The sequence below is a fragment of the Neoarius graeffei genome, chromosome 18 (assembly GCF_027579695.1).
Source record: "Neoarius graeffei isolate fNeoGra1 chromosome 18, fNeoGra1.pri, whole genome shotgun sequence".
In the NCBI taxonomy this organism is placed as follows: domain Eukaryota; kingdom Metazoa; phylum Chordata; class Actinopteri; order Siluriformes; family Ariidae; genus Neoarius; species Neoarius graeffei.
Window position 1 is genome coordinate 48,853,346 of NC_083586.1, and position 12,248 is coordinate 48,865,593.

General features: G+C 42.1%; 1 protein-coding gene across 1 annotated transcript in view; it reads right to left on the reverse strand.

The window, feature by feature from the left end:
- kcnq5b (potassium voltage-gated channel, KQT-like subfamily, member 5b) overlaps positions 1–12,248 on the reverse strand; it is a 287,955-nt gene that overhangs the window by 54,262 nt on the left and 221,445 nt on the right. The window contains exons 4-5 of the mRNA XM_060898962.1: positions 10,735–10,910; positions 833–958 (exon numbers count right to left, since the gene is read on the reverse strand). Of these exons, the coding sequence (XP_060754945.1) occupies positions 833–958; positions 10,735–10,910 (302 nt within the window). The remainder of the gene's footprint in view (positions 1–832; positions 959–10,734; positions 10,911–12,248) is intronic.

Sequence of the window (12,248 nt, forward strand, 5' to 3'; positions counted from 1 at the left end):
GTATAACTTTGGTTGAGTAAAAACACGGAGCAAAAACATGGCTGAATCCTGAATGACTCCTATTTGGATTTGTCCTACCAAGCCTACTGTGCATGCGTGAAGCGGCTCGGCTCGGTTTTCCCTTTCGGGCGCTCTCGTTTTCTGTTAGAATTTGGTAAAGAAAAAAATAAATAAATATTATTTACCAGCTTACCGGGTCCATGAACATAAATCTGACAGCTGACAAGGTCGGGATATAAACGAATCGAATACAAGCCACCCGCCGGGACTCCTAATCACAGTGATCTGCTTGTAAACCCTGTTTTCATGGGCCCAGTGACGTCACAGATCAGAGGGAGGCGCATTAACGAAAGATTCTGATTGGTTTATAGTTGCCCACAATCTCAAAATGGCTGACTCCTCCAACTTCGGCTCCTCTGTGTCAATTCATGATTTCAAAGTTAAAAATATTTTTACATGTTCGATATATAATGGAAATAATTAACAGAACTGATTACGTATATGTTTTTCTCCTATTACACACCTGGTTTTGTACAAAAGTTGCCTTTTCCTTTAAGTAATTAACTTGGGTACTTTGTCCGCCTCTGTCCAGAACACGTGGCATTTCCGCAGCTCTCCAGTTCTACTGTGATTCAGTTTTTACTTTTGGTTCACACTCGATTCACATCCTGTAGCTGGGTTGATTCCTAGTCAATCTGCTTTCTCATTTCAAACCAAACCAAGATCACTTCGCTCACACACTTGGAGGTCCACAGCTGAGGGCGATTGCTGTGTTTTCCACAATGAGGAGGAAAACGCACCAGAGCATCTATAAAAGCACCCACAAACTCACCGTGCCCCACCAGAGTGCATCAGCGTACGTCGAAAAATCCTTATTCGAGTCCTTCTCTACAAGGTAGACAAGGAAGGAGGTGAAGATGAGCACCAGGAAGCCGATGTACCAGGCAGTCACGAGCTCCTAGAAAACAGCAGAAGAGACTTTAAGAGTCAAATACTTCTTCCTGTTTGGGACAAACTCTCGAATATTTACAGTCCAGTACCTAGAGGTTAGGGCCACATGACATTTTGTTAAGTCTTCTGGACCAAAAAGTACACAAAACAGGGCTTTCCACAAGCGCCGGCTGCCGGCCATACAGCCGACTACACAATTAAGTCCAGCTGGCTACTTTAATGACTATTATTTTTGTAGCCCACAGGCTCTAAATATTAATTTTGATTTTAATAAAATTAAATGTTTATCTAACGGACTAGGGCGGCACGGCGGTGTAGTGGTTAGCGCTGTCGCCTCACAGCAAGAAGGTCCAGGTTCGAGCCCCGTGGCCGGCGAGGGCCTTTCTGTGCGGAGTTTGCATGTTCTCCCCGTGTCCGCGTGGGTTTCCTCCGGGTGCTCCGGTTTCCCCCACAGTCCAAAGACATGCAGGTTAGGTTAACTGGTGACTCTAAATTGACCGTAGGTGTGAATGTGAGTGTGAATGGTTGTCTGTGTCTATGTGTCAGCCCTGTGATGACCTGGCGACTTGTCCAGGGTGTACCCCGCCTTTCGCCCGTAGTCAGCTGGGATAGGCTCCAGCTTGCCTGCGACCCTGTAGAACAGGATAAAGCGGCTAGAGATAATGAGATGAGATCTAATGGACTGACAATAATGTCAAACTGAACCGCACTCATTTAAGTTGTGATTCGCGCTGTTTGTACCAGTAATAACTACAAATTCCCCGCCGACTTCGTTGATCAAGGGAGAGTAACTCATCCACGGCCCCGACATGCGGTGTATGTGCGCGCGCACTCGGCGGAGGCAGTAGTGTGTCGGGGCTGTCGGAGGGAACAGAAGCAGAGATAACGCTTATTTTGTCTCCGGTAAACCAGTCTTCTCTCGTTCAGTTACGTGCTGGCATCAAAAGACACCGTTGGTTGTAAATGAAACCAAACTGAGTGGTTGGAGTGTATTTTCATACACAAATGGAGAAATGTTCGCTGAGTGTGTAATTGTGTAGCCCCACTGCAGACCGTTGTCGTTGTTAATTCATAGCATGCTCAGCTGCGTGAATGTGTCATGCACCGAAAATAAGAGATTTACAAGCCAGGAACGCCTCATGATGCAATACGCAAGAAAAGAAAGAAGATTTACTGCCATTTTACTTTGTATTTGAGTAAAGTGAATAAATAAATGGTCTGTGGAAAATACATTTAATCCTGGGAACTGCGTGCACAGGAGTTTATTTCGTGTTTCCTCCCCCCGGCTGGCTACTTATTTGTCATGGCTTACTAGTATGAGCCTTAGTGGAAAGCCCTGACAAAATGATGTGTACACACTGCCCTGTACATATATTCTTCCCCGCTAAAATTTCCTATGTATATTTTGTAGTTGGACTTACTTGAGATTTTACGCATTAATCTACACAAAATAACTCACTGAATTTGGGGGTGAGGGAGGTGATTTTTCCTGCAAATAAATTAATCCAATTGGAAATTGTTAAATTAAAAAATATAAAATGTTGAAAGTGCAGATCTATGTGCTTATGTTGTAGTACTCGAGACTGATCTTTTTCCCCAAGACCACTTTTTGAAGGTCTCGGGCTCGTTTCAGAATCGACTGCATTTTTACTCAGTCTTGTCTCGGTCTAGGACGTAGAGGACTCGGGATTTTATTTCAAGACCAGTCAAGACCACAACTATGGCGATTTCACTAAATAGCCTGTGCGTTGTCTGATTAGCTCATCCGGCCGACAGGTGATGAGCTTATTCCATCATGTGTTGTCCGGCGTCCGTCCAGCATCGTCCACATTTTACAAAAATCGCTTCTTTCTTAATTCTTCACCAATTTGTATTCTTTTTGGCAGGAAGGTAGGTCTGCCTGGGGTGCATATAGCTTCTACACAAATTTACATAATTGCAATTAATAATGAAGATATGGAGTAATTAAGCCTAATGAGCAGTTTCCACACAAATCACTTCTTCTCGGTCAATTTTGATTCTTTCTGGCATGAAGGTAGGGGTACCTAGGGTGCATATAACTTCTACTCAGATTTGCTTAATTACAATTATTAATGAAGTTATGGACTAATTAAGCCTTAATGAGCAGTTCAACAAAAATTGCTTCTTCTCAGTCAATTCCTCACCGTTTTGGATTCTTTCTGGCAAACAGGTTGGTATTCCTAGGGTGGATATTGCTTGTATATACAGTATAGCTTGTATATAGTCTATATAGCTTGCAACATTTATTGCGCAAGGTGGCCCACTTTAGATCGTTCCTTCTGGACTAGACGGGGCCGGAGTGAGCTATGCCATCATTGACGGTCTTGTTTTATTTATTTGTTAACATCGTGACTGTGATTGGATGCAAAATTTCCTGCTTCAAATGTGATCAGTAATGTGACTCGCTGCAAATTTGAAATTTTTCTTCCTGTTAACAAATGTCACCCCTCCCCCACCCCTTCAGAGAGACTTGGTCTCACCCTGCCTTGGGCTTGACTTGATCTCAACCCCTCAAATGCTGTGTTCACATATATACCGGTACGATAGTGATATAACTGTATCGATACAAAGTACACCGGTACAGTTTAGTGCATCTGTCCACACTAACGAGAAATGTTTGCGGTTTTCTTTCACGGAAGTTGAAATGCGCGTGCGCGAAATGTTTCCGTGGTTACCGAGTAACTTCCTTCCGAGAATATGGCGGATGAAACAATGTGTGTGTGCTTTTAGTTGTCAATGTACAGTCTGTATTTCTGGTGGTCATTTATTCAGTCGAATCGTATAAAACGCGCGAGGCAGTTGAGAAAGAAACAAAGAAAACGAATCTCCGTTCTTCACTATTTTATTCAGCGAAGACATCGATTGAGGTGTGTGACTTTGCGCATGTGCATTATATTTGTATCGATACAGAACCGCTTCATCTGTCCACACTACAGCGAAGCGCTACAGTACCGATACTGTACCGGTACGAAACCCATACATTTGTGGCTTTCGTACCGATACAGTTATACCGCTACAGTACCGGTATAGTTGCTAGTGTGGACAGGTGTTGCGGTACGAAAGTAGTATCGTATCGGTACAAAATCCCTAGTGTGGACAGGGTAAAAGTCTTGGTCTTGTCTTGGTCTTGATACACTTTGGTCTTGGTCGTGACTTGGTCTCGGTTTAGATGGTCTTCACTACAACACTACTACTCAGCACCCCTGCTGCTTAGAAAGCCCCAAGTTATTTTTGAAAGAGACATGATTACGGCATCAGACTTTAGCACGTTAAAGATGAATTACATCACGAGTACATTGCATCAGTAAATGAGTTCATTGCTGTATTTTGCCCTAATTGGAATAACAGAGACTAGCTCTTTTTTTTAAATAATTCAGTAATGCTACACGTTACATTACAAGCATTTAGCAGATGCCCTTATCCAGAGTGATGTACAACCCACCCAGAGTCACCTGAGGAGCAGTTGGGGGTTAGGTTCCTTGCTCAACGGCACTTCAGCCATTCCTGCTGGTCCAGGGACTTGACTCAGTGACCTTTTGGTCCTAAAGCTGCTTCTCTAACCATTAGGTCATGGCTTCCACAAGATGATTTTATTTAGATATGGGGTCTAAATTAATTTGGAACGTGAACCTATATAGTGATCTCTATGTTCTACAGAAAACCTGACTGAAGCTTTGCAGTACACCAATTATTGGTTGTCGTAACTTTAAAACGTGATTTTTTTTTCCTCCCAAAAGCTTCATAAACCCGGTCCTATAAGTGACCTATGAAATGAATGATTACATATGATCAAATGATCTTTGGCTGAAAAGAAGATTCTGAAAATTAAATGTCCCCAAGTGGGTATAATCCAGCCTCTGTAATGACGGAGATTAGTGTATCTTTCTGGGTTCAAGGAATGATGAGAATCCTCGTAAACAGAAATAAAGGAAGGATTTGAATCATATAGTGGTATTATGGCACAGCGGTTAAACATGGATTACTATCCACTTATGGAAAACTGATTCAAAACTAATCCGGGAAAATAATACTCCAAGACCATGACCTATTAAACGATGCATAAATAGTCTTTATTTAACACTCCATTTAAGCATGTGAGTGCATCATCTTAAAGTGTATGTAACGCCTCTAAACCTCACTTTTTTCCTTATACAAAGCAACAATCATTATGTCGAGTGACCATGTGTTTTCGAACCAGAGCTGATCCAAAAGGCTATAAATTGAATCAATAAGATCAGCCGATTTTCACGGAATCTGTCGAGACTCATCCAGAAGATCCTGAAGGGATGCGTGACGTCACACGTGTAACAATCCAGGCATCAGTTTTGTTCATGTGCGCAGCAGTGGTTAGACCAGTCTTGATATGGAATCACGTTCTGGAGAGAATTCTGATACTGACTGGGATTCGTACAACCCCGATTCCAAGAAAGTTGGGACAAAGTACAAATTGTAAATAAAAATGGAATGCAATAATTTACAAATCTCAAAAACTGATATTGCATTCACAATAGAACATAGACAACATATCAAATGTTGAAAGTGAGACATTTTGAAATTTCATGCCAAATATTGGCTCATTTGAAATTTCATGACCGCAATACATCTCAAAAAAGTTGGGACAGGGGCAATAAGAGGCTGGAAAAGTTAAAGGTACAAAAAAGGAACAGCTGGAGGACCAAATTGCAACTCATTAGGTCAATTGGCAATAGGTCATTAACATGACTGGGTATAAAAAGAGCATCTTGGAGTGGCAGCGGCTCTCAGAAGTGAAGATGGGAAGAGGATCACCAATCCCCCTAATTCTGCACCAACAAATAGTGGAGCAATATCAGAAAGGAGTTCGACAGTGTAAAACTGCAAAGAGTTTGAACATATCATCATCTACAGTGCATAATATCATCAAAAGATTCAGAGAATCTGGAAGAATCTCTGTGCGTAAGGGTCAAGGCTGGAAAACCATACTGGGTGCCCGTGATCTTCGGGCCCTTAGACGGCACTGCATCACATACAGGCATGCTTCTGTATTGGAAATCACAAAATGGGCTCAGGAATATTTCCAGAGAACATTATCTGTGAACACAATTCACCGTGCCATCTGTCATTGCCAGCTAAAACTCTATAGTTCAAAGAAGAAGCCGTATCTAAACATGATCCAGAAGCGCAGACGTCTTCTCTGGGCCAAGGCTCATTTAAAATGGACTGTGGCAAAGTGGAAAACTGTTCTGTGGTCAGACGAATCAAAATTTGAAGTTCTTTATGGAAATCAGGGACGCTGTGTCATTCGGACTAAAGAGGAGAAGGATGACCCAAGTTGTTATCAGTGCTCAGTTCAGAAGCCTGCATCTCTGATGGTATGGGGTTGCATTAGTGCGTGTGGCATGGGCAGCTTACACATCTGGAAAGACACCATCAATGCTGAAAGGTATATCCAGGTTCTAGAGCAACATATGCTCCCATCCAGACGACGTCTCTTTCAGGGAAGACCTTGCATTTTCCAACATGACAATGCCAAACCACATACTGCATCAATTACAGCATCATGGCTGCGTAGAAGAAGGGTCCGGGTACTGAACTGGCCAGCCTGCAGTCCAGATCTTTCACCCATAGAAAACATTTGGCGCATCATAAAACGGAAGATACGACAAAAAAGACCTAAGACAGTTGAGCGACTAGAATCCTACATTAGACAAGAATGGGTTAACATTCCTATCCCTAAACTTGAGCAACTTGTCTCCTCAGTCCCCAGACGTTTACAGACTGTTGTAAAGAGAAAAGGGGATGTCTCACAGTGGGAAACATGGCCTTATCCCAACTTTTTTGAGATGTGTTGTTGTCATGAAATTTAAAATCACCTAATTTTCTCTTTAAATTATACATTTTCTCAGTTTAAACATCTGATATGTCATCTATGTTCTGTTCTGAATAAAATATGGAATTTTGAAACTTCCACATCATTGCATTCCGTTTTTATTTACAATTTGTACTTTGTCCCAACTTTTTTGGAATCGGGGTTGTATATATCAGATGAAACGGCAGATGATTGTCAAGGATATTCCAGAGTAAATGGTTATCTGTTCGAGCCCCCAAGATGAAAAACTGCCAGTTCACTCAGTTCACAACAGTCTTCCTCTGTAGTGTGCGTGAGATAGAGAAATGGAGAGAGAGAGAGAGAGAGAGAGAGAGAGATGTGCAGAACGCAGTGGTTACCTTTCATCATGTTTTCCTGAACAAAACTAAAAACAACTGGAGTCTTGCAATATTGCAATCTGAGAGCATTTAACACGTTTCAGTTAATAATTAATGATGATTGCTTGCGTGCATTTTTCTTCCTGTTAAAGTGCATCAGATATGATAAGATTGGATGTCGCAAGCGTGTAAATGTTGCTCATAATCCTGCGTCTGGTGGACTCTGTGTGTGTGTGTGTGTGTGTGTGTGTGTGTGTGTGTGTGTGTGTGAGATGATAGGGGAATCGATGAACTGTTCAAATGTTAGATCAAATGTCATTTCTTAAATAAATGGGTTTCTTTTTTTGCTCCAGTAATTCCCATGTGGTCGTTCTAGTGGTGATGAATACTTGATGAATCAGATTTATTATTAGTCGGCGACACGAAATCTGCCCGCTTCGTTTGCACAAATCTCACCCACTGTCGCTTTAGATTAGTGTAATTTCTCGTAAATTTGTGAATTGAATGTCCTGTTGTATATGGATTTGAACATCCAAACACAACACAGCGTGTTCCCATCGTTATTTTGTAAGATTCCTACAACAATATCCAATTTCAGCGAGTAAACAAGCACGGAGTCAGATGAACCGAAATGACCCAGATAACCGGGGTTCCACACGTGACGTCATGCGAGATTAGCCCTGAGGCAAGGCTGCCTTTTTCCGAGATCCGGAAGCCGCGATTTATCGATAGTTTTGTGCTTGATAATTAATATTATTTTCCCCCACTGCTTTATTAATTCATTTTGGTCGTTACGAATGATATATATTCATTTTAAAGCATTACAATAAGGCATTACATACAGTACACTTTAAAGGTGTCATTCCACGACAAACCGTTTAATACTTGCTCTTTTTGAAATACCATAGGTCACTCCAAGTTGGATATGCATGCTGCACGTGAAAATGTTCTTCTATCCCCATTCCCTGTATTAGCCTATGAAAGAAAATAGATGGAAAAACGAGCGAATCAGAAAAAGCCCTACGAACTTATGTCACTTCGAAAATTAGTAGTCATGGCCTCGCCCATAACCCACTGGAGGGAGCGTCACAGTGCTGTTAGCCAATCAGAAGCGATATGTTTACGTCATGAATATTCATGAGTAAGAGCTGAAATCCTGTCGTTCTCTCCCCACCCACTCCTCCACCAAACTAGAACAGCCTGAAACAGGAGCACCACAGCATTTTTTTCACCAAAACCGGCTCACAGGGCATTCATTCATACTAGAGACCACCGCACAATTAATGAAAAAACGATGCAGTGACACCTTTAAGCTTTTCAGAGACTACATATCCCAATCCAGCCGATATTTATACCACATCCCTGCTGCTGAATTCTTGAATCTGATTGGTCAGAAGGTGGTGAATAATTTTCTGTCAAGGCAGCTCTGAAAGTAAATCCCAGGTTTATGTTTTTAGTTCTATAGGTTTAGATTTTAACAATGAAAAAAAAAATGTATGAGACAGTGCACAATGTCGGTAGATACTGGATGTTGGCAGCACATTGAGACTGGGATCCTTTCGAACCAAAAAAAGTGCGGAAGGTAAAGTAAGGTCACTTTTATTAACATGAGTGTACTGGAGTGTATCGTTCATCCTCAGTATCTGGCTTATCATGGTCAGAGTCACTGTGGTTTAAGTTACTTATTTCTAGTTTGGGAAAATAGAAAACATAAACACGCTGAATGCGGGTAAAAACAAAAATAACTTGGGACTGGATGAGAATGGTCAGGATTCCTTTGGGAGCAGGTCAGAGTTGGGGTTTAAAAACAAAACAACAACAACAGTCCTATGACCACCTCCAGCAGATATGCTCCAAAATGTGAGTTTACTTTCTGTATCTAATTATAGCCTACGGAGGACCTTCACGTGACGTCATCGGAACTGCAGATTTGTTTACGCGGCCATGTTGCCTGGCGAGCTTTGTGTTTGCCAGCGACCAGAACGAGGGTACATGAGTGATTGTAAGCCAAATTCAGTAAACAGATACAGATAAACTTGAAGTTCCATCTAAAAAGAACAATGCCAGAGACCTGTAGTGCTTCTGGATGTAATAACAGACGTGGAGATTAGCCTGGTTTAACTTTTCACTGCTTCCTGGTGAACCCAGAAAGACGAGAAAAATGGCAAGCTGCAGTTAAACAGGAAGACTGGATGATAAAACCATACCCGTGTGTGTGGAGAACATTTTATATCAGGTTAGTATGAAAGCTCTGTGCAACATTAAAATGTAGATCTGGATGCAGGCTTTGGACATGATATATTTTATTAGACCTAACGCTTGGCTCAACTAGCAGCATGTTTGTTATGCACTGATAATGTAGATTCGGCTAAATACCATAAAATATGCTAGCTCTAGGCCCTGGCTTGTTTATTACTATTAAAAGTCCACATTTGAGCTTACCTTTGTGATCATAAGGCATTTTTCTTTATCGGGAATTTATCATAACATTCCAGCATGAATGAAACCTGCCTTGAAATATCGGTAGGCGTCTGTACTTTTGTAAGCCTTTAGCATGTCCAGTGTATTTAGAAGTCCCAAATACGAAATAGTTCAGGATGTCATAGTGTCCCAAATCCGGTAGCTGGTTTGCCGAACACTTTTTCTCATCTCATTATCTCTAGCTGCTTTATCCTGTTCTACAGGGTCGCAGGCAAGCTGGAGCCTATCCCAGCTGACTACGGGCGAAAGGCGGGGTACACCCTGGACAAGTCGCCAGGTCATCACAGGGCCGACACATAGACACAGACAACCATTCACACTCACATTCACACCTACGGTTAATTTAGAGTCACCAGTTAACCTAACCTGCATGTCTTTGGACTGTGGGGGAAACCGGAGCACCCGGAGGAAACCCATGCGGACACGGGGAGAACATGCAAACTCCACACAGAAAGGCCCTCGCCGGCCACGGGGCTCGAACCCGGACCTTCTTGCTGTGAGGCGACAGCGCTAACCACTACACCACCGTGCCGCCCCGAACACTTTGAGTGGAATAAATACATTTGTGGGTAAATTAAGAAGAAGCCTTTATTTTTGTGACACATCACTCAAGCACAACAAAATTCCTCCTCTGGATTGAATCCATCTGAAGCGGTAAAAGTGTGGGTGCATACACATACACAGAGAGAGAGAGAGAGAGAGCAGTGTGCAGAATAGATAAATACATTTGTGGGAAAATGATATGGATCTGTGATGCCGGCATGTTTCAGCTTTTTGATATAACGCAATCTGCTGGTATAAAATACATTTTTAATCATTTCAGAGAGATTGTACTGACTGCAGTCGTCTCGATTTTCATTATAAACTGTTGCGGCTATGTTTCCTTGTTTGCCCCGCAGTATGGTGGACGCTGCATGAAAAACAAAAACCTGTGACGTCAGTGAAAGTCCTCTATAGGAGTTTGTTTCAATTCCGTTTACGAACTTAGCATAAATTACACAAAGTCAACTCTGTTACTGACTCCTAGTGGGAGTTCCAATACAATTCAGATCAAACTGCCAAACTTCAGTCCAATATAAAAGTATCCCAGCGTACCTTGCTGTGTGCGTAAACCACAGATCCCAGAAGCTTCCAGGTGCCTCCGCGGCGGTCCATACGCACCATGCGCAAGATCTGCAGGAAGCGCATGCTCCTCAGCGCTGATGCGGCAAAGATGTTGCCCTGGCTACCGGCCGAAACCACGGCAACTGAAGCGACCAGCACAATGATGTCTGATAGAAAAGGTCAGAGAGAACAGAAATTTTCATTTGCATTGTTCATTGTTCAGAGACCCAGCATTGATTTTTGTGTAATTACAACCCCAGTTCCAAAGAAGTTGGGGCACTGTGTAAAACATAACCAAAAACAGAGTGTGAAGATTGCAAATGCAAATCATGAAAACTCCGTATTTCATTGAAAATAGTGCAAAGACACCATATCAGATGTTGAAACTGAGAAATGTTATTGGTTTTTGAAAAATATGCGCTCATTTTGAATTTGATGTCAGCAACATGTTTCAGAAAAGTTGGGATGGGGCAACAAAAGACTGAAAAAGTTGTGTAATGATTAAAAAAAACTAACAACCTCATTTGGTTAAGTGGCAACAGGTCAGTAACATGATTGGGTATAAAAAAAAGCATCCCAGAGAGGTGGAGTCTCTCAGAAGTAAAGATTGGGAGGGGTTCACCGCTCTGTGAAAGACTGCGTGGGCAAACAGTGCAACAATTTAAAAATAACGCTCCTCAATGTAAAATTGCAAAGAATTTAGGGATCACATCATCTATGGTCCATAATATCATTCAAAGATTCAGATAATCTGGAGAAATCTCTGCATGCAAGAGACAAGGCTGAAAACTGACACTGGACACCTGTGATCTTCAGCCCCTCAGACGACACTGCATTAAAAGCAGACACGTGTCTGTAGTGGAAATCACTGTATGGGCTCAGGAACACTTCAGAAAACCATCGTCTGTGAAAACAGTTCTTTACTGCATCCACAAATGCAAGTTAAAACCAGATATAAACAATATCCAGAAACATCACCACCTTCTCTGGGCCCAAGTTCTTTTACGATGGACTGAGGAGAAGTGGAAAATTGTCCCGAGGTCTGACGAATCAAAAGTAGAAATTCTTTTTAGAAATCATGGACACCACGTCCTCCAGGCTAAAGAGGAGAGGGACCATCCGGCTTGTTATCAGTGCACAGTTCAAAAGCCAGCATCTGTGATGGTATGAGGGGGCATTAGTGCACATGACATGGGTAGCTTGTACATCTAGGAAGGCATCATTAATGCTGAATGATATACATGTTTCAGAGCAATATGCTGCCATCCAGACAAAATCTTTTTCAAGGAAGGCCTTCCTTCTTTCAGTAAGACAATGCCAAACCGCTTTCTGCACATATTAAAACCGCATGGTCCGAAGTAAGAGAGTCCGGGTGCTAAACTGGCCTGCCTGCAGTCCAGACCTGTCTCCCATTTCAAACATTTGGTGCATTATGAAGCGCAAAATACGGTACAACAAAGCAGACCCCAAACTGTTGAGCAACTGAAATTGTATATCAGGCAAGA